Genomic DNA, 22,556 nt, shown 5'->3' with positions numbered 1-22,556 from the left:
CTTACCTTAAATGCAATTTAATATTATGCGTTGTAATGGTATGCGTTGTAAAGGTAGTATGCGTTGTAATGGAAATGCGTTGTAAAGGTAGTTTTTAAAAATGCGTTGTAGTGTCCTGCGTTGTAATGTCATGCGTTGTAATGGATTGTGCGTTGTAAAAAATGCGTTGTAAGTGCATGCGTTGTAAAAGTGTGCGTTGTAACGTCATACATCCGTTTTTCACTATTGAAGGCTACCTGCCCTCCATAGGCAAGAATGGGCTGCTGGAATTACTACACGCTGTAATCCCAGTGGACTCATAGAGCATGGTAGAAAGTCAAGTTTAGCATGCCTGAACTCAGAATAATAAAATACTTCTTTTAGTAAAGTTTATTGTAATATCCTGTGTTTGTAAATACTACTTTTAGAAAGTTAGTATTTACTGACCTGGCCATTTCAGTCCGCCTCTGCTGTGTGTGTGTGTGTCCTGCCTAGTAACAGTAAAGGAGCAAGGCTGGGGAATTCCAGGAGACAGGCTGGCTGCCAGGTGGTGGGTAGAAAGATTACACCAGGATGGGTGGGAGGAGTACACCTTTGACTCTGAATAGACCTGTGCTCTGCCACCACAATGTCGGCTCCGCCCCCTGTGGAGCGGCTGATGTCTCTGCCCTGCTGCTGAAAGGAAAGAGCAGAGTCACCACAACAAAGTGCTCCAAAACTGGACTGAGCCAGGCCCAGGCCCCCTGGCGACAAAGAACAAAAGAATTGTGCTATAAAAGAAGGAGCCCTGCTCCTAAGAAATCAGATCCTGTTTGCGCCAAGACAAACCTCTGCCTGAAGGAGAAGGACCTGGAGAAGCTGAAGGAGGAATACTGTCTCTCTGCCTGAGAGACTGGCCTGCAGTGGGTGTCTGTCTGCTGGAAGGAGAGGAAAAGACTAAAGGAAAAAGACTTTGCATCAACTTGTGCTTTCAAACAATCTCCAAGGGCTTGCTGGTGAACTTGCCCCCTGATCTGCGCCCCAGGAACAGTGAGCGCTACCTTTCCCCCAGAAGAGGAGAAGCTGCTGGACGCAATCCCGTGACGCTGACCCCCAGAGAACCTGTGTGCCTTTCACTTTCTCTGCACCGCGACATCTGCCACCTGGGGCTACCACGAGCACCGCCAGGACCTGTCCACCTGGTCCCAGCACCGCAAGTGACTGCCCCTCCGAGCCGTAGCTCGCACCGCAAAGAAAAGAACCTGAGTGTCTAACCCCCGAGCCTCTGTGACCCTGCGCCGCCGAGATCACCGCGAGGACCTTTTACACACTGGTGATCCCCGGGAAAGCCGATCGCGCTGCAACGCGCTAAGAATTGCCCCAGAGCTGCTCTCCTCCTCTGACCTTGGTTGTGTGGCTGAGACCTTCTGCGAGTGTGCCACGAAGCACCGCCGCCCTCTGACTGTGAGGGACGACACCGCGATGTGGGACACCTCTCCGTGGAACCCCGAGGCTGCCGTGACCATCCCCGTGAAGATTAAAGGTATTGGTGACATTTTGCGCTAAGGTACTTGCCTTCGTACGAGCCGTACCTGCTTTTGAAGTATCTGGTAACTTGTGCGCGTAATAAGGCCCGTACTTGCCTTCGTACGGACCGTACTTGCATCAGAAGTATCTTGCGACTTGTGCCGTACCTGCCTTTGGAAAACTTGTGACTGGTGCGTAGTTCGACCCGTACTGCCCTGGTACGAACCGTACCCGCCTCTGTTGAGCCGTACTTGTGTTGCCGTCCGTGTACGGCGCGTCCCTGCCACTGTACGGACCGTACAGCATCCAAAAGCATTGCCGGCGCTCACGCGGGAAGCGTGAGACTTGGCAAGCGAAGCCTGGAACACGTTCGACGCGTACCTACGTAGGTACGGACCGTCTGGCTCAAGGCCTGCATACGCGTACTCACGCGAGAAGTGTGAGAAACGGCACGACGTACGGAGATAGCGGTACGAAGCGTACCTGAGGTGCTACGAAGCGCACAACACCCCAAAGGAGCTTATTTTGCATAGAACTGTGCCATTTTTACAACTGTGGACTGCCTTTAAGCCTTTAAAGAGTAACTGGATTAGTACTTACAAGAGGACTGTATTTTATCAACCTGCCTTCAAGAAATCTTTTATATAAAGACCTATATGTTTACAGAAATACAGCCTTGTGTCTTTGTGTGGTGGGGAGGTGATTATTGTGTGGGACAACTTGCAACGCTTAACCTAATGCCCTCTGGAATCTAGCCTGACTGCTCGCGCCATGTTACCTAGAGGGTGAGCAGGGGTTATTTTTAAGAGGTGATCCTACGCCCTGACTTAGATGAAAAGGGTCCCTGCTTGTCGCAAGTGCATACCTGCGCCAACCAGAGACCCCAGATTCTAACATACTCCCAATTTCCCTAAATCATACCATCCAACAATGTTTTTACCTTCAACAGCCACATAAATCTTAGTGAAAATCTTGCGGCCCTCAAATTCTAAAAAATCTTCAAAAAAACCTAACATCTTAATATCAAAATTGCCAATGGCTTTGGGGTTAATGTCAGAAACAGTGAGATCAATACCCACCCAATTCTCTAAAGAAAACATCAGATAATATAGTCACAGGAGACCCAGAATCGGCCATGGCTTCAAAAGCAACATTGCCAACTAACACAGTTCCTAAGGGCGCCTTAAACGGAAGAGTAATGTTATTGATAAAATCATTGAATGAGTCATCATAAATAGTGAGAAGTAACTTTTGCAATTCCTGCTCAACATTCGAAATAGTATTTACAGTAGTGCCAGAACTTTTCCTAGGTGCTTTGCATACAGATAAAAAATGTCCAATTTTACTGCATTTGGTACATTTTTTTTTAAAGCAGGACAGTCATGAGAGTTTGCTAAATGTGACTTGGATCCACACCTAAAGCAACTCAAATCTCTATAATTTTTAACACCACTCTTATTATGAGTTTGAACACTACAAACCGAAGGATTATTAACGCCTTTCACATCTTCAGCAGCAATAACTTTTGAAGATTCAATGGATCTTTCAATGCCTTTTGCCAGATCTACAACTTCAGCTAACGTAGGATTACGACAAGCAAGAAGTCTTTCTTGTACTTTTTTTGATCCACAATTAAATACAAATTGGTCTCTGATTGACAAATCAACATTTGCTCCAAATTCACAGTTTGCAGCTAAAACTCTCAAAGCTGCTACATATTCTTCAACAGTTTCATCAGATAGCTATTTCCTTTTATGAAACGCATGTCTTTCAATCATCACGTTTGATTCGTCTTCAAATTGTTTTTCGAGCCTTGCCACTGCCTCTTTATATACATTCCAACCATCTCTTCCATCACCTGGTGGCGCTATGGGTACAAGATTTTTGAAAATCTCAATTGCAGCTGTACATAGATAACTAAAGAGAATCGCATTTTTCCTTTCAGCTGAAATATTGTACCATCAATGGCCACAATATAGTTTTCAACGGTTTCAAACCATTTTTTCCATCGTAATTTAGGTTTACCAGGTATTTCCAAAAATATTGTAGGTTGATTGCAAATTTGAGAAAATGCCATATCCCAAAACATGTTTACATTAAAATTAAAAACAAGAATATAATGAAATAAAAATATAAAGAATACTGTAGGAGTTAGTGTAAGGTAAGTATACAAGTGTGCATACCACTGTTATGACGAAATCAAGTAACATGCACTTTTTAAAAGTATAGTGTGCATATCACTGTTGTAAGAAACCAGAATAAATGTGCTATAAATATGCACCTTTAACAGTAGACCAGTGTGCACATCACTGTTGTAATGATAGAGAAGGAAATATGCACTTTAGAATAACAAATGTGCATATCACTGTAGTAAATTCAAAGTATTATTTTAGAATATTGCTTTTTTCTTTAAATATATTTTCCTGTACCTGTTAATTTCAAATGTAACCATAAGAAGTGTGTGAATCACTGAATTCTCGCAATTGCCAATTGCATCAAAACGAAAGGCTGCAAGTAGTGTTAAACACGTTAACACAGCTCGTAAATCAGCTGATTTTCCATAGGAATACAAGTTCAAAATGGCTGCGACATTGCGTGATGACGTGTGGATGAGGTTAGAGCAGTGAACGCAACGCGCTCACTAGCAATGGTAGTTAGGCATCACACGTCATACTTCTCTCGCGTGAGCAGCTCCGTGCGTGTAGCAACCATCAAGCGCGAGCAGGCTCACCGCGAGAACGGCTCTTCGCACTTCAAATTAATTAAAGGACAGAACCTTGAAATTCCTGAATAAGGACACAGCTGCAGGCAAAGCACTGAAATGGAGCAGACAGCCACGAACCAGCAACTCGTAGGCAAAAGGTAAAATCCTTAATTTAAATCTTCGTCAGAGAAAAAAAATTAAAACTTGACACAATGGGTCGGCACAGTTTCAAAAGCATCTCGTCGCCATTGTAAGAAGCGAGGGAGTTCAGAGTAATGATTAAATGCTTATTAAATTAAGTGCCAAGGAAAGACCCACTGGTGCACAAGCTTAGGCATCCTGTCAGATCAGCTCCAACCGCTTCTCTAACATTCAAACCAAAGCACATACCTCAGCAGGTTCCAAATTACATAGTACAATTCTAAGATGATGTTACAAATCAAGATGACATCAAACATTCTAATTCCAACATGAAAAGTGTAGAAGTACATATTTACCACAACAGGTCAATTTGGCCCGAAGCAAGTAAATGAGCAATCTGAAGTTATTTGTAGGAGATAGGTCACTTAAAGACCTCCACATTTGAATGTCCCATCATCAAAATGGGGCCTAAGCAGTGGTGGGGATACTTATTCCCACTTCTTAAATCCAACATCAGTTATTCCCGGCCTAAACTCAGAATTGAGAGCTACCAGTGCCCTCTGTGTTGCTTCTCCCACTTCCACCCTCTGCGTTGCTTCCCCGCCGCGTCCTCCGTGCTGTTTCACCCACACACCCTCCTGCTGCTTCTCTCCCCTGCCGTCCCGTTGCTTCCCAAGCCCTCAGTAATACTTTTCTACACCACTTAAATCCGACATCAGCTATTCCTGGCCGAATCTCAAGATTGTGAATTACCAGCGTCATAGGAGGCTGATATGTGGTAACCTTATACCTCCTAAAAGAGCCCCTGGAAAGGAGGAGAAAGTTTATAATGATCGGTGATAAATGCAGACACACCAACAGCTTTTATGGCTGTACCAGAATCTGACACTCTGCATGAACCCAAATGTTGGAATCGGTAGAGAAAACATTGGAGGCACATGTTGGGCGACTTTGTCACATCTAATTTCCTACCTCCTCTTCTGTGAGTCCTGGGTACTCGCTGTATGTGGAAAGAGTAGAAGGGATGGAATTAAATAAATATGTATGGAATTGCAATATGAAATATATGCATGTAACCTTGATAAGTCAACATTTGTGTCACAAAAGGGAAAGATTTGTGCCATTTTCTTTTTGGTGATTCCTTTACTTTGTTGTAACAAAACTTCACAACTTTTTTTAAACTCATTTCCCATAATGACTATGTCCCAATGCTCCAGTACAATTCCGATAGATTCAAGAATGTCTGCATCTGTGTCGTGGAAGTAGCCATAACAAGGAAGGCCATTAAACTATCTTGTTCTACCTTAGTCCAGGGCCTCAGATGGAGATGTTGTATCCTTTCAAGGACTGGTCTGATTTGGGCAGCTCTGATACATTCCTATATACCTGGAAAACCAATCCTTCCTTCTGATTTTGGTCTATATAGTGCTGCTCCGAGAACTCCATGAGTCTTATTACGACCCATGAAAGCTGAAGTTGTTTATGTATGATGGTAATATTTGATTTAGGAAATCCAACCAGCACTGCTTGGTGCTATGTACAGGAGTATTTATAAGAAATTCATCTTGCCCCAACAAAGACACCTCAAGCCTTCCCCTCCTTGTATAATATGTCCAATACGTAAGGAGCATAACACCCATAAATGTCAGCCATCCTGGGAGGGAGATGGACTCACAGGTATTTAGTTGGGTCATTAGTATGATTTAAGTTCCCCTCCTAGAGGTAGCCTCTGTTGAGTCCAATGGCTGCTGAAACACTCATTCCAATTGAATCAGTGTAGGTAATTTGAAAACTTTAAACTGTTAAGAACAGCTGGAGTTTACCATTCCGAATGGGAATGGAAGTTTCCGACTGTGTCATAAAGTACAGAACATCATCCGGAAAGAGAGAGAGTTTGTGCTGCTTGCCCTGAGTTGTTAGGTAATGAACACGTCTTGCTATGAACTATTCTAACAAGCGACTAGGTCATTTAATCATGGTTGTGTCTCTACCCGAGTTTATTTCTATTGCAGTTAGATTTACTGAAACACCAGATGGTCTTCCTGGATTAGTTTTGCAGTCCAAGAAGGCTGTTAGGTGGTCTTCAGACAAACAGTGTGTGACAGCACAACACCCCACATTTCGTTCTAGGCCGACAGAGTAAAAACTAGCAGAATTGACTTTGTTTGAAAATACTTTGTCCACCTCTTATGTTCACCTCCCACAGCCATCCCTACTATCTCCAATCAGATGTTCCTTATGCTCTTTAAGACCCAACACTTACTCATTACTGAAGTTGCTTTTGAGGCAGAATCCAACTAACAGGCAAAATAAGTTATCACATAATCTTAACTCACCCATGCCTATTGCCACGAATGAAGCAATGTCCCAAGATGAAATAGCGACAGAGGTGAAGACGCCCACAGTCCATAGCCTGACATTTGTTTGCCAGATACCCTGAACAGAGGCGAACAGGAGACTGGACCATCACTGTGCCCAGCTCTGGCTCTGGGAAGCACTTGTTCTCCTCACACAGAATGTTGGCAATATGTTCTGGTGTAAGGCCAACAAGACTGGGGATGTCCACTTTCAACAAGCGGCCTCCATGCATACAGAGTTGCTTTGTCAGGAATGCAGAGAAAGCTGGATTGGACATGCTTCCATCCTCAGCCGGTGGTGGTTCTGTGCCCATCTCAGACATGGTGGTAACTTTCAGCCCAAAAGGCCTAGATCCAAACATCTGTTAAACCTGAAACGGTAAAGTAAGTCACTTCTGGAGTCTTTTTGGTAAATATTCACCGTCACCCAGATGCAAATTAACTTTTCCAAACCCTTTGAGTGTCAAGGACGGTCCTGAAGAGATCCTACTATAACAGCATATTTTTAAGAATCATTTAATACCTTGCTCCCAGATTGGTTTGACTGATTGGCACCAATAATTAGATCTTGCACACTATGCACTATGTATTGAATCTAAATGTATGCAAAAAAATCCCCAAAAAATGTAGAGGTTAAAAAGGTGGGGGTGAAAATGCTGTGGCTAACATGTAGGTCTACAAAAAATGCAAACATGTAGAGGAACGAGCATCAATATTTTATAATGAAATTTGTGAATTATATATAGACATAAAATTACTCTTAGTCTACCCCCATTACTCCTTCCTTAAACATAACGCTAACGTTTTGCTTTTCTTACAATATGCCATTTTACAGGGGAATGTCCCTGTATCATGGCCTGTGCTATCTTTCTCCTGCATCCCTTACACCATCAATTACACTAATTTTAACCATAAACATAACATTAATCCCACTGCTCACCCCAACCCTTACCCCACTCCTAACACTAACCCCTACTCCAACCCTCACCATAACAACCCCCTACAAAGCTTGTTATCCTATCACTAACCCACCCCTAGAACTACCCTAACCTAGATCAAACTATTTACCCTGTCCTTAATTCTTACCCTAATCCTAACCCTGTCCTAACCATACACCTTATGCATCATTTACAATATGCCTTACTTTAACCCTAACCTCTAAACATAAGCAGTAGTGGTGGAACAAGTTCCAGACAGGAATGTGCTGGTCATAAACGCCGCCTCCCCCAAGTCCTAGAAATTGTACAAAATTAAACTGATATGTAAAGGGCAAGCACACACAAGGTAAACCTGATCATCGTAAGAAAATGGGTAAAGTAGCGGTGAACCACAAATATAAATTGCACAACACTTAAAAGAATATATGGGAAAAACGTACTGTGGTGCAGTATTGTTTTGTGTAGACAACACATCCTCCAAGAAAATGGACATTTTATGTTATTTTTTTCAATACTTGACCACAAACTCAGTCTTAATTGGTGAAAAACAAGGTTGCAATCACTTTCATTGCCTAAAGGCAGCTTTGATGGTTGATCACAAATTGACACAGCACTTTACCCCTTCCCCTTTCAATCCCCGTGTCATAAATAAATAAAGCTGTTGCAACCTAATTTTCGGTTGGTGTGTTCTGTTTCTTTGGGGATTAGATTGGCACAGCCCCAAAATGAATTGATTGTTTCTTTACGGTGAGATCAAGGAATACTGGAGCTGGTAACATTGTTTCTTCTCTCTCTCAGTCTCTTTTAGTTCCTTCCATTGGCCTGTCCCTGAAGCAAAGCCAGTGTGCCAAGAGATGTGGGCATTGATTGCGATTGGCACCAGGTTTTCGAAAAATTATTTATAAATTTGTGAGGCACACTATGATTCTTATTCATTATTATTGGAGGTTTTATCAGTGAGCTCACAGAAGCCCTGAAAACATTTGAGGCACGAGTTTTGCTGTGGAGAGCACAAATTCCTTAATCTCTTGGAGATTTTGGAGCATTTGGAAATATATTGCACATTTAATGCACGGTAAAGTCAAACAGAGGAAACTATTTTCCTGCTGGGTTTTTCAAAGTTGTATGATTTCAGGCAGTTCTCATTCTAAACTCATAATCAAAGTAAATTGACCACAAATGGTTTTATGTGGTCAATTGTGTTTCCGCACAGTTACCATTTGCACAGCCATCACTATCTAACGGAGAGACTTGCTTTGTTTGAAAGGAGAATTGCATGAAGTGGCAATAACGTCAAGGTTGCCCACATGGCACAAATTACAACAATTCTGAGGTTTGAAATTGTCACGTTAACATAAAAACAGAACATATCTAGAGAAGAGAAAATACATTAGAGTTGTTTCTAATTTGTAAGTGTCCAGATTAAAGTTAATGGGTCTTGGTTTATCTTGACCTTAACCCCTTCAGTGCCCGCCCCTTTCCCCGCCCTGTGCCGGCCGTTTCATTAGCGGGCGGGGTTTGTGACGAGCTGGTCTCGTCATGGGCACAGCGCAACCGCGGCCCATGACGAGACCAGCTCGTCACGGGCATTGAAGAGGTTAAAAAACGTTTTTGTTCCGATCTCACGTCAAGGTTAAGAGATAATGTGCCTCATACGTCCTTCCTGTGATGCTTATGTATTTCAAAATATTTAATTTTCAAAGCAATAAAAAGTTTTGCATGCAAATGAGTTAGAAAACCCACAACATAATGTGGCCTTATCCAGACACAAACACATTCCCTGTACCCTGGAAGGTGTACCACTGGTCGATAGTTACATTATGCCCTCACTCTACAGTTAGACGGGGGACAGGTAAACAGATCTTCATATTAACACAATTAGCAGCAGTTTGTCAGAGGGTCTGCCTGACCTCTGACCTTCTGTCTTTTAACAAGCAGCAATTGGCAGTAATTACTGCTAGAAAAAAAGGACTCTTGTGGAAACATGTAATATTTTACATTAGCATAAGCGACAGCCATTTTGGCTGTGGTGTCCATTTCGTTTACTTCTTAATTCTTTTGTCCTCTGCTGTTCGCCTTTCCACTCTGCTTGTGTCATCAACTTTAGTTGACCTCTTTCAACCTGGCTAAGCAATGTACGTGGTGGGGGGTTTGTAGCTGCCGGTGCACCTGGTTTAGATGTTATCTGGTGACTGTTTACTGCTGCCATAAGCATTCCTGCTCCCCCTCCCTATTTGCTGAAACAAGTGGTCATCCATCTGCTCTTGTTTGCTGATAGCTATTTCTAAACTTGTTCTTTCCATTACTGTCCATATGCTTACACTGCAACAAAGCTGTATATAAGGACGATGGTTTGTGAGTTCAGTGGACCTCCTCCTACAACACTTGAGAGTGTTGTGTGGACGTGGTCTCACTTATGAGTGATTAATATACTTGACAGCTTCAGAATTTGTGGACTATGTCTGCATCTGGCGCATGACATCCAGGGCAGCTTGAGGCAAATCCAAAGAGTATTAGCAAAATACACACAATTTTGTCTCGAATCCACACTTTTCAATGTTGCTCTAAATATATTAATTCATCTAATCCAAATGTAGTTGGCTGGCTGGACACTGGAGAACTACTCATCTACTCAGTACATGTACTACTGTACAGTCACCCAGTCACTGGATGTTTGAGATTGCCTTTGCCCAGCCGGTTTGTCTGTGTTTTTTTCACTTTGTCTGCTTTGTCCCCCTGAAGTACTTTCCCCCTTGCTGGTCTGCCTGTTCCGATCTGCATTCCTTTCCCTTTTTCTCACACCCCCTCTTCTTTTCTAGGCCCCATAGGACGTGTCTTTGTAATGCTATGCTCCAGTAACTTATGAAGTGTCCTTGTTATACAATGCTCTAGTAACTCAGCTTTACTGTGTATCACTGTTTGTTTTTCCTATATTTTACTATGTCCCAGTAACTGTCATCATTTTGTAACTTGTAGCACGCTGATCCTCATGTAAAGCGCTCTGATACCTCCGGGTCTAGCTAGCGCTATATAAAACTCTGCAATTAAATAAGTAAATAAATACTCATAGGTTGGTGGAGAGCTACTGGTAGCACTCGAACTACTATTTGGGCCACATTTCCTCTCTTTAAATGGATGGTTAGCGCAATGAACTGCCCTAGGTGAACTGTTAGGTTTTGTATGGTGTCTGTCACAGAGTTACAACCTGTGTGTATTCATTTTGAGAACTTTCAATGTGTATGATCTAGAAACAATTGTACAGTTATGGATATCTCATTACTTAAAGGTGTCTGTGAGCACATTAAAGACCCCCAGATGACAGTTACCCCTGGGTCGAGGCTGCCAGCGGTGTAATGACTTTTGGAAGACCTTGGAAATTAACCTCTTCTAGGTGTGGCACTGGCTCCTCGGTTGTTTACATTTTGCTGCCAGGCATTTCCGGGTCTTTGCTGCGGTGGGCTCTTACCTCAATGTTGTGTGTGGCCCTTCCCTGTCACAGCGGCCCTCGCCTCTCTTCAGTGCCTGCAGCTTGTGTCTTCTCTCCTCCTGCTCCGGTTCTGCTCCTCCTCAGCACTGAGAAATATACTCATTCCCCCTAGCTCCTCCCTACAGTCAGGATAAACGAAACGGAAACCGGGGGGAGGCGAATAGTGCAGAGGGAGAAGCGACACAGGCGTTGGAAAAAGATGCAAACACCGTCTAGTTACATTTCACTTTGTCAATACAATGTCGCTGTGTGTGAACTGTTGCAGGGAAAATCTCACGCTGGATTCATTTCACCCGGAGGCTTCTGCGTATCCCTTCACCGCAAGAGCTGCAATGAAACAGCAGAGATCAGCGAAAGTACTTCCTAGAAATCCCTTAAATGGACACTTGTGCCAGTCAGGCCCGGATAGATGGAACGATGCTGGGTGCAGCTACTGAAATGGACTTTATTTGGTTTAAAGATAGGAAGCCCTGATGTGGCTTTATAATAATCCTGACACCTTTTCAGAGCAAGCATTGGCATAGCCAATAGTTCTCGCCTATACAATGTGTTTTTGCCATGCTGTACACCAGTGTGGCTGCTGTTCAGCATGGCTAAAAGTCAGTGTCGTGGAGTGCCCTAGAGTGGAGTGAGGGGAGTTTAATGGCGTGGACTGGATTTGCTGCAGCAGAGTGTCGTGGAGTGGAGTAGAGGGGAGTAGAGTTTAGTGGTTCAGTGGCAGAGTCTTGTACAGTGCAGTGTCATAGAGTGCAGTGTCATAGAGTGCAGTGTTGTGGAGTGGGGTGGGATAGGTGGAGTGGATTGAGGTAGTGGGGTAGATTGGATTGGGGTAGAGTGGGTTGGATCAGTGGCAGCTTCTCCGCTGAGGCAGTAAATGAATAATAAAATGATAATAGCTCGTTATTATCATTTTATTTGTTCCCGCTGCTGCTTTTTTCGGGGCGGGCGGGATGCTGTACTCTCAGAGCAGGGGGGAGGAGTGGTGGGCACACTGTAAATGCGCAGTGACTCTAGGGCTGGCCAAACAGTCATGCACACTTTGCATGTTCTCCACCCAGGCTGCATTACAGGCTGGGTGGAGAAAATGCCCAGGCTCACATTACCTGGCTGAGCACCGAACCACGGTGCTTAGACCAATCATAACACTGCAGTGCAGCATTGTAATTGGTCTGGGGAGCCTGGGTGCTTCCTGTTCCAGACCAGCAGAGGGACGACGCAGCGAGATGACGGAGAAGAGACAAGATGCGGTGAGGAAATATGCTTTTTTTTCTTTACCCACAGCAACGTCCCGCCCTCCGCCCTTCCACCCCGATCGTGGGTTGGACTGAGAGGAGTGGAGTGGTTTGGGGTGGATAGAATGGTTTGAGGTGAGTTGGATTGGGGTGGGTTAAATTGGATTAGGGTAGGGTGGTTTGAAGTGGGGTGAATGAGAGTGGAGTGGAGGGGGTCGATTGACCTGCACTGGAGGGAGGTGGATTGGATTGGAGTGGGGTGGATTGGTGTGTAGTGTGGTGGGATGGATAGATTGGATTGAGTTGACTGAACTGGGGTGGGATGGAATGGGGTAGAGTGGGGTGAATTGGACTGCAGTGCAGGGGGTGGATTAGAGTGGGTGAACTGGAAGTGGTGAACTGGGGTGGGGTAGATTGGATAAGGGTGGTGTGGACTGGAGTGTGTAGATTGGGGTGGATTGGAGTGGGGTGGTGGGGACTGGAGTGGGGTGGTGTGAATTGAACTTGGGTGAATTGGATTGGCATGCCTTGGGGTGGATTGGAGTGAAGTAGATTGAATTGCAGTGAGGTGGATTGGATTGGAGTGAGGTGGGTTGGATTGAGTGGGGTGGATTGGATTGAGGTGAATTTAAATGAGGTGTATCAGATTGGGGTAGGGTGAATTGGAGTGGGGCAGATTGAAGTTGGCTGGATTGGGGTGGATTTGATTGTGTGGGTTGGATTGTAGTGAGGTGGATTGGATTGGAGTAAGGCAGATTGTTTTGGAGTGGGGCATATTGTTTTGGATTGGAGTGGGGCTGATTTCAGTGGGGCACATTGTTTTGGATTGGAGTGGGCAGATTGGTTTTGATTGGACTGGGGCAGATTGTTTTTATTGGAGTTGGGCACATTGTTTTGGATTGAGTGGAGCAGATTGTTTTGGATTGACATGGGGTTGACTGTGGTGGATTGGGTAGGGAGTGGGGTGGGTTGGATTGGGGTGAGGTGGATTGGAGGTCATTTAAGAGTCTGTCTCCTCGGTCCGGATCTGGACCAGGTGGAGGCGTTGTAGGGGTGGGGTCCGATGTTGTCTTGTTTTCCCTTGAGTTCTGTCTTCCCTCTTTAGGTGCAACTTTAACCGGATCCCGGGACCCTACAGCTGGCAAAATGTGATAAATACCATAAGGTGGGGGCTTCTCTGGGAACTGTGTTGTTGCCTCTTTGGGTGCTGTTGTTGCACGTTTGTTTTTGAATCACAAAATACCCACCATAATGGCAGGGTGGCTTCCCTTTTCTGACTTATCTTTCTTTTATACTTAGAGCAAAAGTAAGTCAATGTATGTTCAGTTATGTCTTCGTCGAATGTCCCTTCCTTTGTCCATGGCTGAGCGCGGCCCTTGGTACCTTTGTACCATTGTTTACAGTACTTTTGTAACCTCTTCTTGTCCAAAGGGAATTTTTTTTATCATGTGTTCCAGAGGGGAAACATTGTTTACAACGCATGCGACACATCGCATGCCATTACAATGCAAGTTGTTACAAAGACGCGTTGTTATATCGCATGCCATTACAATGCAAGTCGTTACAATGACTTGCTGTAGGGGGCAGAACGTGTTGGATTTATTGGATTTTCAATCCAACACCTTCCCTACTGTTGCACACACTGAAGTTGGAATAGTAAATTATACTATTCCAAACTCCAGTGCCTCCCCCTAGGGCAAGTCGTTGTAACTACTTGCGTTGTAATGGCATGCGATGTAGCAACGTGTCGTTGTAATGACGCGTTGTAATTGCATGCGTAGAAAACGCATGCATTGTAACGAGTGCTATTCCAGAGGGGTCTCCATGGTCCCCCGAGGATTTGTGTGTTTACTATGTGTAATGGAAGTGTCTCTTCTATTTAATCCCTTGTTCGTTTGTCCACTGTCTTATGCCCCTTTTGGACCTTTCTCCTTTACTAATATATTTGTCTTTTATGAATATCACTAATCTATGGCAGTGGTGAACACATGTTGATCTCATGCAGTGTTACCCGACTTCACATATATTGTTATGAGCCCAAATTGGTGAACATCAGCCATACTTATCGCTAGCCTGTGTAATACGTCTTCCATGGTTATATCTGGGGCGGGTGTATTTATTGAGGGTCTAAGGGGATTTGTACCTGACGGAATGCATGTTGCAACATCATCGTGAATATAAATTACTATTTGCAGGGCTCGAGGATGTGGTCTCCCATTCATGTTTTAAACTCCTGAATTGTGAATATCTGTGAGGAATGCATTAAGGAGGGTCTCTAATATGATGGGTGACTCTGTTATTATTTCAAACAGAGGGGTGTTACATGGAGCCAAGGGTTCTCCATGGGCCCATTGAAATATTGTAATTCAATATCCTCTTACCTGCCACAGTGAATTATAAGTCTCGCTCATAGAGAATTATTATTAATCTTTAGACTTATCTTGGGATGTTTTATTTTGGTTTCCTGTGTTTTTATCTGAGATAATGTTTCCCCACTTGCAGGACACTTTAGGGGTTTGTATTAAAAAAGTATTGCAAAGATCTTGCTACCTTTCTTCCTCACTTATATTAGACTGCATGACAACCGGCAGGGAACCCTGCCACTTCTTCATGTTTTGCCCCTTATGATTATGAAAAACTGTGCTCTTTATTTCAGCCTCCTTGTTCATGGAGGGATATCTACTTGCAACTAATGCACTTTTTGGGTCTGGCCGTGCTCAGGGCAAAGTCAATTGACAACAACCATCCGGCTGTCCCCTCATCTAACTGTCAGACTCTTCAACTAATTCCTCAGCCTAGTTTGCTTTTCCTTAAGTGTGGCCTTCCTGATATTCTAAATCTGGGAATTTGGGAGACAGGAGTCTGACTATTTCAGATATAGGCCTGCAGGCACTGATCAAATGACTGTCTCTTTATAATGTCAGATTTCACACACTTGTTACCCAGTCTCGTCTCTACACTAGCCCTGCGGATCTAACCAGGATATCTGTGGCCACTCCCCAAAGGAATGTCCCTTCCAGGAGCTTTCCACTGGGTAATACACTACTGCCCGTTAGACCACTCCCCGAAGGAATGTTTCTTCCAAGAGCTTTCCCCTGGGTAATACACTACTGCCCGTTAGACCACTCCCCGAAGGAATGTCTCTTCCAAGAGCTTTCCCCTGGGTAATACACTACTGCCCGTTAGACCACTCCCCGAAGGAATGTCTCTTCCAAGAGCTTTCCCCTGGGTAATACACTACTGCCTGTTATTCTTTATTCTTCCCTTCTATTGCAAAGGTGTAGTCACACTATCTAGTCTTCAGGTCTATCCTGGGAATCACCACGTTTTATTTCTCTAAACATAGAATTGCTACCTGAAAAAATAAAAATCTATAAATCATGCATGCATTTCCTCATCCCTCTATGCTCTATAATTGGCAACAAATCATGCAATTAAAAGTTTGAGGTACGAAGTCCGACCTCTCTTCTCCCTTTTGACGGCATCCTGGGAACCCTACCCGCCCATCTTGCATAGGCAGACTTTAGTATTAACACTCGGTGTCCGCCTACCTGATATATCGGCACAGTAATCTATTCAATCAGGGCAGGCGATATCTCTTGCAGGCGCAGTCCGTGAAGGCATGTTGGACTCCTGGCTGGATAAGCTAAACGTTGTATGAGATAGAAAGAGACAACACGACTTCCAGCTCCGTAGAACTGGAACCTAAACTCAAACTACAGCATAACAGGCAGCGTTTTATATAGTCTCAAAACCGCAATATGGCATACCTTTTCGTTCGCATATTAAATCAAGCGCTTGGTCAAGCACATCGTTATCTCTTATAATTTCAGCAAAAAGCAATATTTTTGGCAAAAACATCGACTCACGTTATAGAATTTGAGTCAAGTTTTTCACGCACCCTGCACTACCGGTGTCCTTGACTGTCTTGTGCTTTGAAGCCTAGCAATGCTCTCCTCCCTACGTGTCTGCTGTTCTGCAATGCCTGACCACCTGCTTATCTTGTTCCTGTGTGTCTACTTTTATCTACATATTTTCTCAGAGATGTGTCCTGTGGTGCATACTATGACTTTCCATTTGCGCTGTGTTTACTAATTATATTTCTCTATACACTAAAACCCATGACTGCTTCTCCCCAGGCCCCCACTCTATTCTTGCTCTCTATTCTGGCACTGTAGGCAGCTTAGGCCTGTGCTTTTCCTTTACCACATACATTTCTACACTTCTTTCTGCTGGTGCTTGCCTTAGCATGGGTAGGCCTTCTCCCTTTTCTACATTCTCTGTAACAAACCTTGAAGTGATTCCACCAATGAAAGCCAATACCGGTTTGCAAGCACCCTTTACTTTTGCAGATTAACAAGTTATGCACATTTACATTTCTTTCAGGGTAACGGGCACCCTGGCAAGGAGGCCTGTTTAGCTGTCTGCCCCTCCCTTGGTTTCAAAGCACAGGAGTCTCCCTGCCTTACACTTCAGCTGAAGCATTTCAACTCTCGGAATGAACCATTCGTGGATGATTGCCTTTTCATAAAAAGTAGGGGAATTGCTTTTCTTAAATTAAAAAAGTATGGTCAAGTCGTGCCCCTCAGATCCCACCCACTTCAACCACTGTGTGTAACTTCCCGTTGACCTCCATCTTCACAAGCGAGAACCAAAGGTCTTACAATACATCCCTGGTTTGTCAGTGTCTGACTTCACTGGAAGCATAGTTCCCTAGCCCAATACGTAGAATCATCCTGAAAGTAGGTGAGGGCCCTAGTAGCGGAGGGATGGGGTTAAGTTTGTGTTGGCTTTTATGTCTTCCAGTAATAATTTTTTTTAAATCCGGAAGTGTAAAACCTACATGTAGCAATAACATAATTAGTAGTCCCCAAGATACTTTACCCTAGTGCTCTCTCACACAGGAAGAGTAGACAAGGGAACCCCACATATCCGGTCCAATGACTCTATTTAGTCCTCTCTGTCTTCTCATTAAGAGGTGGGGAGTGGCAGCGACTCTGCGCTTCCTATCGTTTCCATGAAGCTGGTGGGAGGAGCATGGGGTGTCAGTAAGCAAACAATCTGTTACTTCTGGTTCCTTTACTTTTTTGTTTTCCTTATGCCAGTTCTGTGTTGAAAGAGTATAGCTGTCAGGTTTCCCAGGTCCAGGGATGATGTACTGTATCAGGTAAGGTATTTTTTCTTCTGGTAATTGTAATCCTGTTTTATAATGGCACACACAAGACTACAGTCCCAGAATTCAAAGAAAAACCTCGACTGGAGAACCATATCAGGCTTGAACCCATGGACCTGAAAAACGTGGCAGGGCTGAAGGAGGCATCAGCGACCCTTTTTCAGTCCCAAATTTTATGGCTGAGTCAGTTTCTTCAGGTCAGTCTGGTCTCAGTCAGTCTATAGTAGGGAGCCGGGAAAGCAGAAAACTGTAACTTCACGACATGGATTCTAAGAATTGCACTTACATACAGGTCTTTGCAGCTTCTGGGGAGGTAGTCTCCTCTTCACTCTCTTTTCCAGTCTTCACCCCCATTTCCTACTGTCACATGCTTTTAGCAGTCTCTATTTTCAGCCTTCACTGGGTGGATCTTACATATCTCAACATTTCCTACTTCCAGTTCTCAAGAGTTTTCTCCTACACTGTCTCCCATCAGCACCCACAGTATATTACACTGGAAACAACTTTCTTTTGTGGCAATGGAGAGCCCTGCTTCCCTGCAACCTATGCACATCGGGAGAACAAAAGGCTGCAGCAGGTAACCATTTATATGAAGCTTTTGCTGATGGGCCAGAAAACGCCTTTTTCTGTTGGCTCCACAACCTTTGCAGATGGTCAGTGTGCAGTTCAATTAAAGTTGTGGTAGGATCCATAGCCTGTTCTTTCCTGATGCTTGCATCTCACAGGAACATTGAATTCACAGGTTACGGCTATTCCATAGCAACCTGCTGCCTCCATAGTGGAGCTAGTGCACTATTGGTTCCTCTGAAAAGGTTCCTGAACGACAACCACCTCAAATTCCAGAGAGCTTTAAAACTTGCCTATTTCAAATCACATGGTATCTGTAAGGCAGACCATGCCTAAAAGAATGGTATGTACCTGCTTGAATGACTGCACCACATCACAGTTCAGACTATCATTAGGTCTTGGCTAGACAGTGCTGGCCCGAAGAGATGTGTTGTGTTCAATCTGTGGACTTCAGCCTGCCGATAGGATTACCATTTGCTCATTACATCGTTGTTTTTAACCCTCCCCAGATCATTGACCAAGTAATTGTGTCCATCCTATTTTAGGAACTACTTTTACCTTTTTTTTAAGCACACCACACTAGAGCTTGTGTTTTAATACTTTGTAATAAAGGAAGTTTGGGAAGCAGTGCAATCAGAATCACTCTTCTGACAATAGGCTGCTTAACAGTTAAAGTTAAACATAACCTAACATTTTTCAGAAGGCTTCATAATATTTTTGCTTCCATTAGTGGGATACATCAAAGAACGCTTAACATACCCCAAATATCATAACAAGTTTTTGAAACTTTGCGATTAACAACTCAAAGCAATACAGATGTTTGTTGACCTCAGAGTGCTGCTGAAAAGAAAATGGAGGAATAATCTTGCCTTCAACTTCTGGCAGTGGGAGTTATACTGAGGACAACTTGCAAGGGAACCACTGTGTTGGATCAAGTGCTGCTGCCAACAGAAATGAGTCCAAAACAAACTGTCACACTCAGTTACGTTAGTATACGTATCACTATCATTAGATGGGTACAAGCTTGCTTTGGGCATTTTTTCACAGATGGTTGCGCTTGCTTCCAATCTACCTACCACTATCATCGAATGCAGATGGTATGTCGTTGTCTGACTCCTAGTTGCACTGGCTCCTTGCACCAGTTGAAAGACCATTGTGGCTAGAACAAAATGCGTAGGAAACGTATGTCTGGTACAAATTTATTATTCACCTATTAATAGGATTGAATGTTGTATTAACCCTCTTCCTACCTATCCATTTACCAAACCTAGCCAAGAGTTGCAAGCGAGACCAAATGAGATCTCCATGATGTGCCTGCCATGAACTAGTATTCAAACAGAGAGTGACAACAGAAACAAGCATTAGAAAGTGAGTAACTTGAGTCAAAAGTAGCCTCCCAATGCATTTGCAGTCCGTTTATTTAGGACATTTCATGATTGCAATCCACTTATGTAAGACAATAACATTGACAACACAAATAGCTCTCGGATTGCCGAATCCTATTGGCTTTGCCAATGGTGGTTTTTTTTCATGGTGCTATTCTTCAGTAAATCCGTGGCATGCCAAGTCCCATTTGTGCTTAACTTTCTGGAGGAATGACAACTCTCAGGGCAGGTCGCTCAGATGCACAATAGTGCTTTCAGATTACTGGTATTTTGTGGGCAATACTATGGCCAGTGCTCTAAGCACACGATTGTATCATGCCTGCAATGCTCTACACAAAGACCACACTACAATTCCACACCCTTCCAACCATGCACATCGAACAAGCTTTTTGGTTACCCACACGTTTCATACTCGTCATAAGTATAAAAGCCACCTAAATGATGCAAAACAGTACAGCACAGTACAGGCACCTAATGTGAGTGCTCCCAGCAGGGACTTACTGCATCCTCCATGAGACATGCAAGGCCTCTGAAGCTTATGGCCCAAGATGTCTCAGTGGCTCCTCTTGATCTGCTACATACACCTGACTGGGAATCTCACAATCTGCATGCAAAAAGCAAATCATAACTCAAACTCAGTTCACAAAAAACTCACAGGGCAACATGCGGGTCACCGAAGGACAAATGCTAAACATTGTAACCAGTGGCCAGGGAGGAAGAATTTACCAGTTCCATTGCTGAATAATATGTTGCCAGATGCAGTAAGAGGTACACTGGCCACACACCTCTCACACTGTGCAGTGCATCCTCTGTCCAACCTTTGAATCTATTCTAGCGGTATCTATAGAGGAAAATGTAGCCAATGTTCCTCCTTTGTTGAAATGCCAAAAACAAGACAGGTGGGGAAACCTGCAAACACGTGCAGGAGAGCGATTCTCTATGCACTCTCAGATCCTACTTTCCTAAAGGATGTCTCTCTAGCTACTAGGGAAAAGTCCGCTCATAAGGCACTGGGAGGCGATTTTAGACTCACGTGTCTGGATCTGTCAGTTCTGCCAAAGCCTCCCTCCTCACGCCCTAATGATGATGCTTAAAATTAACGTGGGCTGTCCGGATCCTCAGACTAGAAGATCCTGAGTGCTAACCACTCTGTCAGCTCCTCTGGGGTCAGCATCTAGCCAGGACCTGGGTAGCCCCTGAGTAATAGGTAGGTGCCAGCGGATAGCTGCCACAGATGCTCGATCTCCTATCTGTGAGAATGGGAATGAAGTGCCAACCTTGCATGAGGAGCAGATCATGGACGAGACTGCTATAATTTACCCTGGCCTAGGGTTCATCAGACACAGCCTCTTGAGGCAAGAGCGCGGAAGGAATCGCGGTACTGACAGGTCAGGTAGTATGATGTTTGTCACAAAGCCCCGACGGAACTACAAGTCCAGCTGACTGAAGCTGTGATAGGCTCCTGCTGGTGGCTCATGTGCCCTTTGTGTGGACTGTGTGACCACAACACTGTTTAGCACCTGGTGCCCAGCACGTCAAAGAATTGCCATCTGCGGGTGTATCACTGGCATGCCCAAGAAGACTCACCAAGTACTAACTGGAGGACCAGAGCAAGCTAAGATCTGTGATCCCCACCTGGAAAAGTTCCAGCACTGGAAGGCTCTGCTTCTGCAGCGACTTAGAATTGAAAACTTGAAAATATTTTTCTTTATTTAATTGCATACTTGTTTCATATTTGTGTGTATTGTTTTGAGGTTCACATCATTGAAATTCCTTTTCTGCGCTTCTTCTTTCACTAGTCAATTCTATGCTGGAAGGTGGCCCAATTCCCGTGTCCTTTTACGATGGAACGGTGGTCAGTTTCTTGAAAAAAGGGAAACAAGCCCTAGATCCCAACTCTTATCGGCCTATAACATTACTGAACTCAGATTATAAAATTATTACAAAATTACTTTCTATTCGTTTTAACCACGTTTCTTCGCAATTGATTCACGCAGACCAGAATGGCTTTATTGCTGGCCGTCAATTAATTACTAACACACATTATCTGATTGAGGCATTAGACTATTTTGAAACACGTAGAGTTCCGGCCTTAGTTCTCCTTTTAGATGCAGAAAAGGCTTTTGATTTGGTGGTTTGGGATACACTTTTTTTTATATTACAGCACTTTGGTATTCCTTCTCAAATCATTACCCTAATTAGGAATTTATATCAGGGGACAAAAGCTCATATCCTTGTTAATTCATCTATAGTAGGCTCGATTTCAGTGCAAAGAGGGACGAGGCAAGGATGTCCATTATCTCCTGCTCTCTTTGCTTTCTTTATTGAGCTTCTAGCAGTAGCAATTAGAAAAAGTAAGGATATTCTCCCACCTGTTGCTTGTATGGACAAAATTAAACTATACACAGACAATATTATGTTGCTGCTGAAACCTGAGATATATACGCAAACACTGGTTTTTTTGGTCTTTACAGAATTTGAAGCACTGGGGGGGTATCGAATCAATAAGAAGAAAACTGAAATTTTAATCTGTGGTAGGAATAATCCTGATTTACACCCAGATATTCAGAGCTGTGTTAATAATAGACCCAAAAAGTATTTGGGTGTCCTTTTCACACCTCTAGTACGGGATTTGTACACACTGAATTTCGAGCCGCTGATTCAAAAAGTTCGTGATATGTTTTCACGTTGGAATCTATTGCCTTTATCCATTCTGGGCCGGGTGGCATTAATTAAAATGTCAGTACTTCCCTTATTTAACTTTTTGTTTTCTACTATCTCTTGTTCTCTCCCAGGCTCTTTTTTTTCAAAAGTGGAATCTTTATTTTCAGCTTTTGTCTGGGCGGGAAAAAAACCTCGAATAGCTATTAACGCCTTATATGCAGATAAAGAACAAGGAGGTCTTGGTCTGCCAAATTTGAAAGACTACTACTACGCTTATTTTGCACAGTATCTCTCAAGATTTAAACACTCAATACCCAGAGTTGCTTTGTTTATAATCTTTTTTTTCGACTTAATTTGTAAAGAGACCAAAATTCCTTCTCCTCTTTCGATATTTAAATCACCCAAACTAGTTAGATATAAGGT

At 43.7% G+C, this 22,556-nt stretch overlaps 1 protein-coding gene across 2 annotated transcripts in view; it reads right to left on the bottom strand.

Annotated features, from left to right (window-relative positions):
- LOC146854277 (zinc finger CCCH-type antiviral protein 1-like) overlaps window positions 1–11,239 on the bottom strand; it is a 479,951-nt gene extending 468,712 nt beyond the window's left edge. The window contains exons 1-2 of one of the 2 annotated variants that reach the window (XR_014981195.1): window positions 11,092–11,235; window positions 6,667–7,058 (exon numbers count right to left, since the gene is read on the bottom strand). Coding sequence is in view for 1 of the 2 variants with exons in the window: in XM_085652061.1 (XP_085508187.1) it covers window positions 6,667–7,049 (383 nt within the window). In the remaining variant the exon portion in view is untranslated. Of the gene's footprint in view, window positions 1–6,666; window positions 7,059–11,091 lie in introns of both variants that reach the window. The other variant, XM_085652061.1, reaches the window with a different exon arrangement.
- Between the last annotated feature and the right edge of the window lie 11,317 nt (window positions 11,240–22,556).

This window comes from Triturus cristatus, chromosome 4_1 (genome assembly GCF_964204655.1).
Source record: "Triturus cristatus chromosome 4_1, aTriCri1.1, whole genome shotgun sequence".
NCBI classification, from domain to species: domain Eukaryota; kingdom Metazoa; phylum Chordata; class Amphibia; order Caudata; family Salamandridae; genus Triturus; species Triturus cristatus.
Note: the sequence above shows the minus strand (reverse complement) of the source record. Positions and strands in the feature narration are given on the sequence as shown.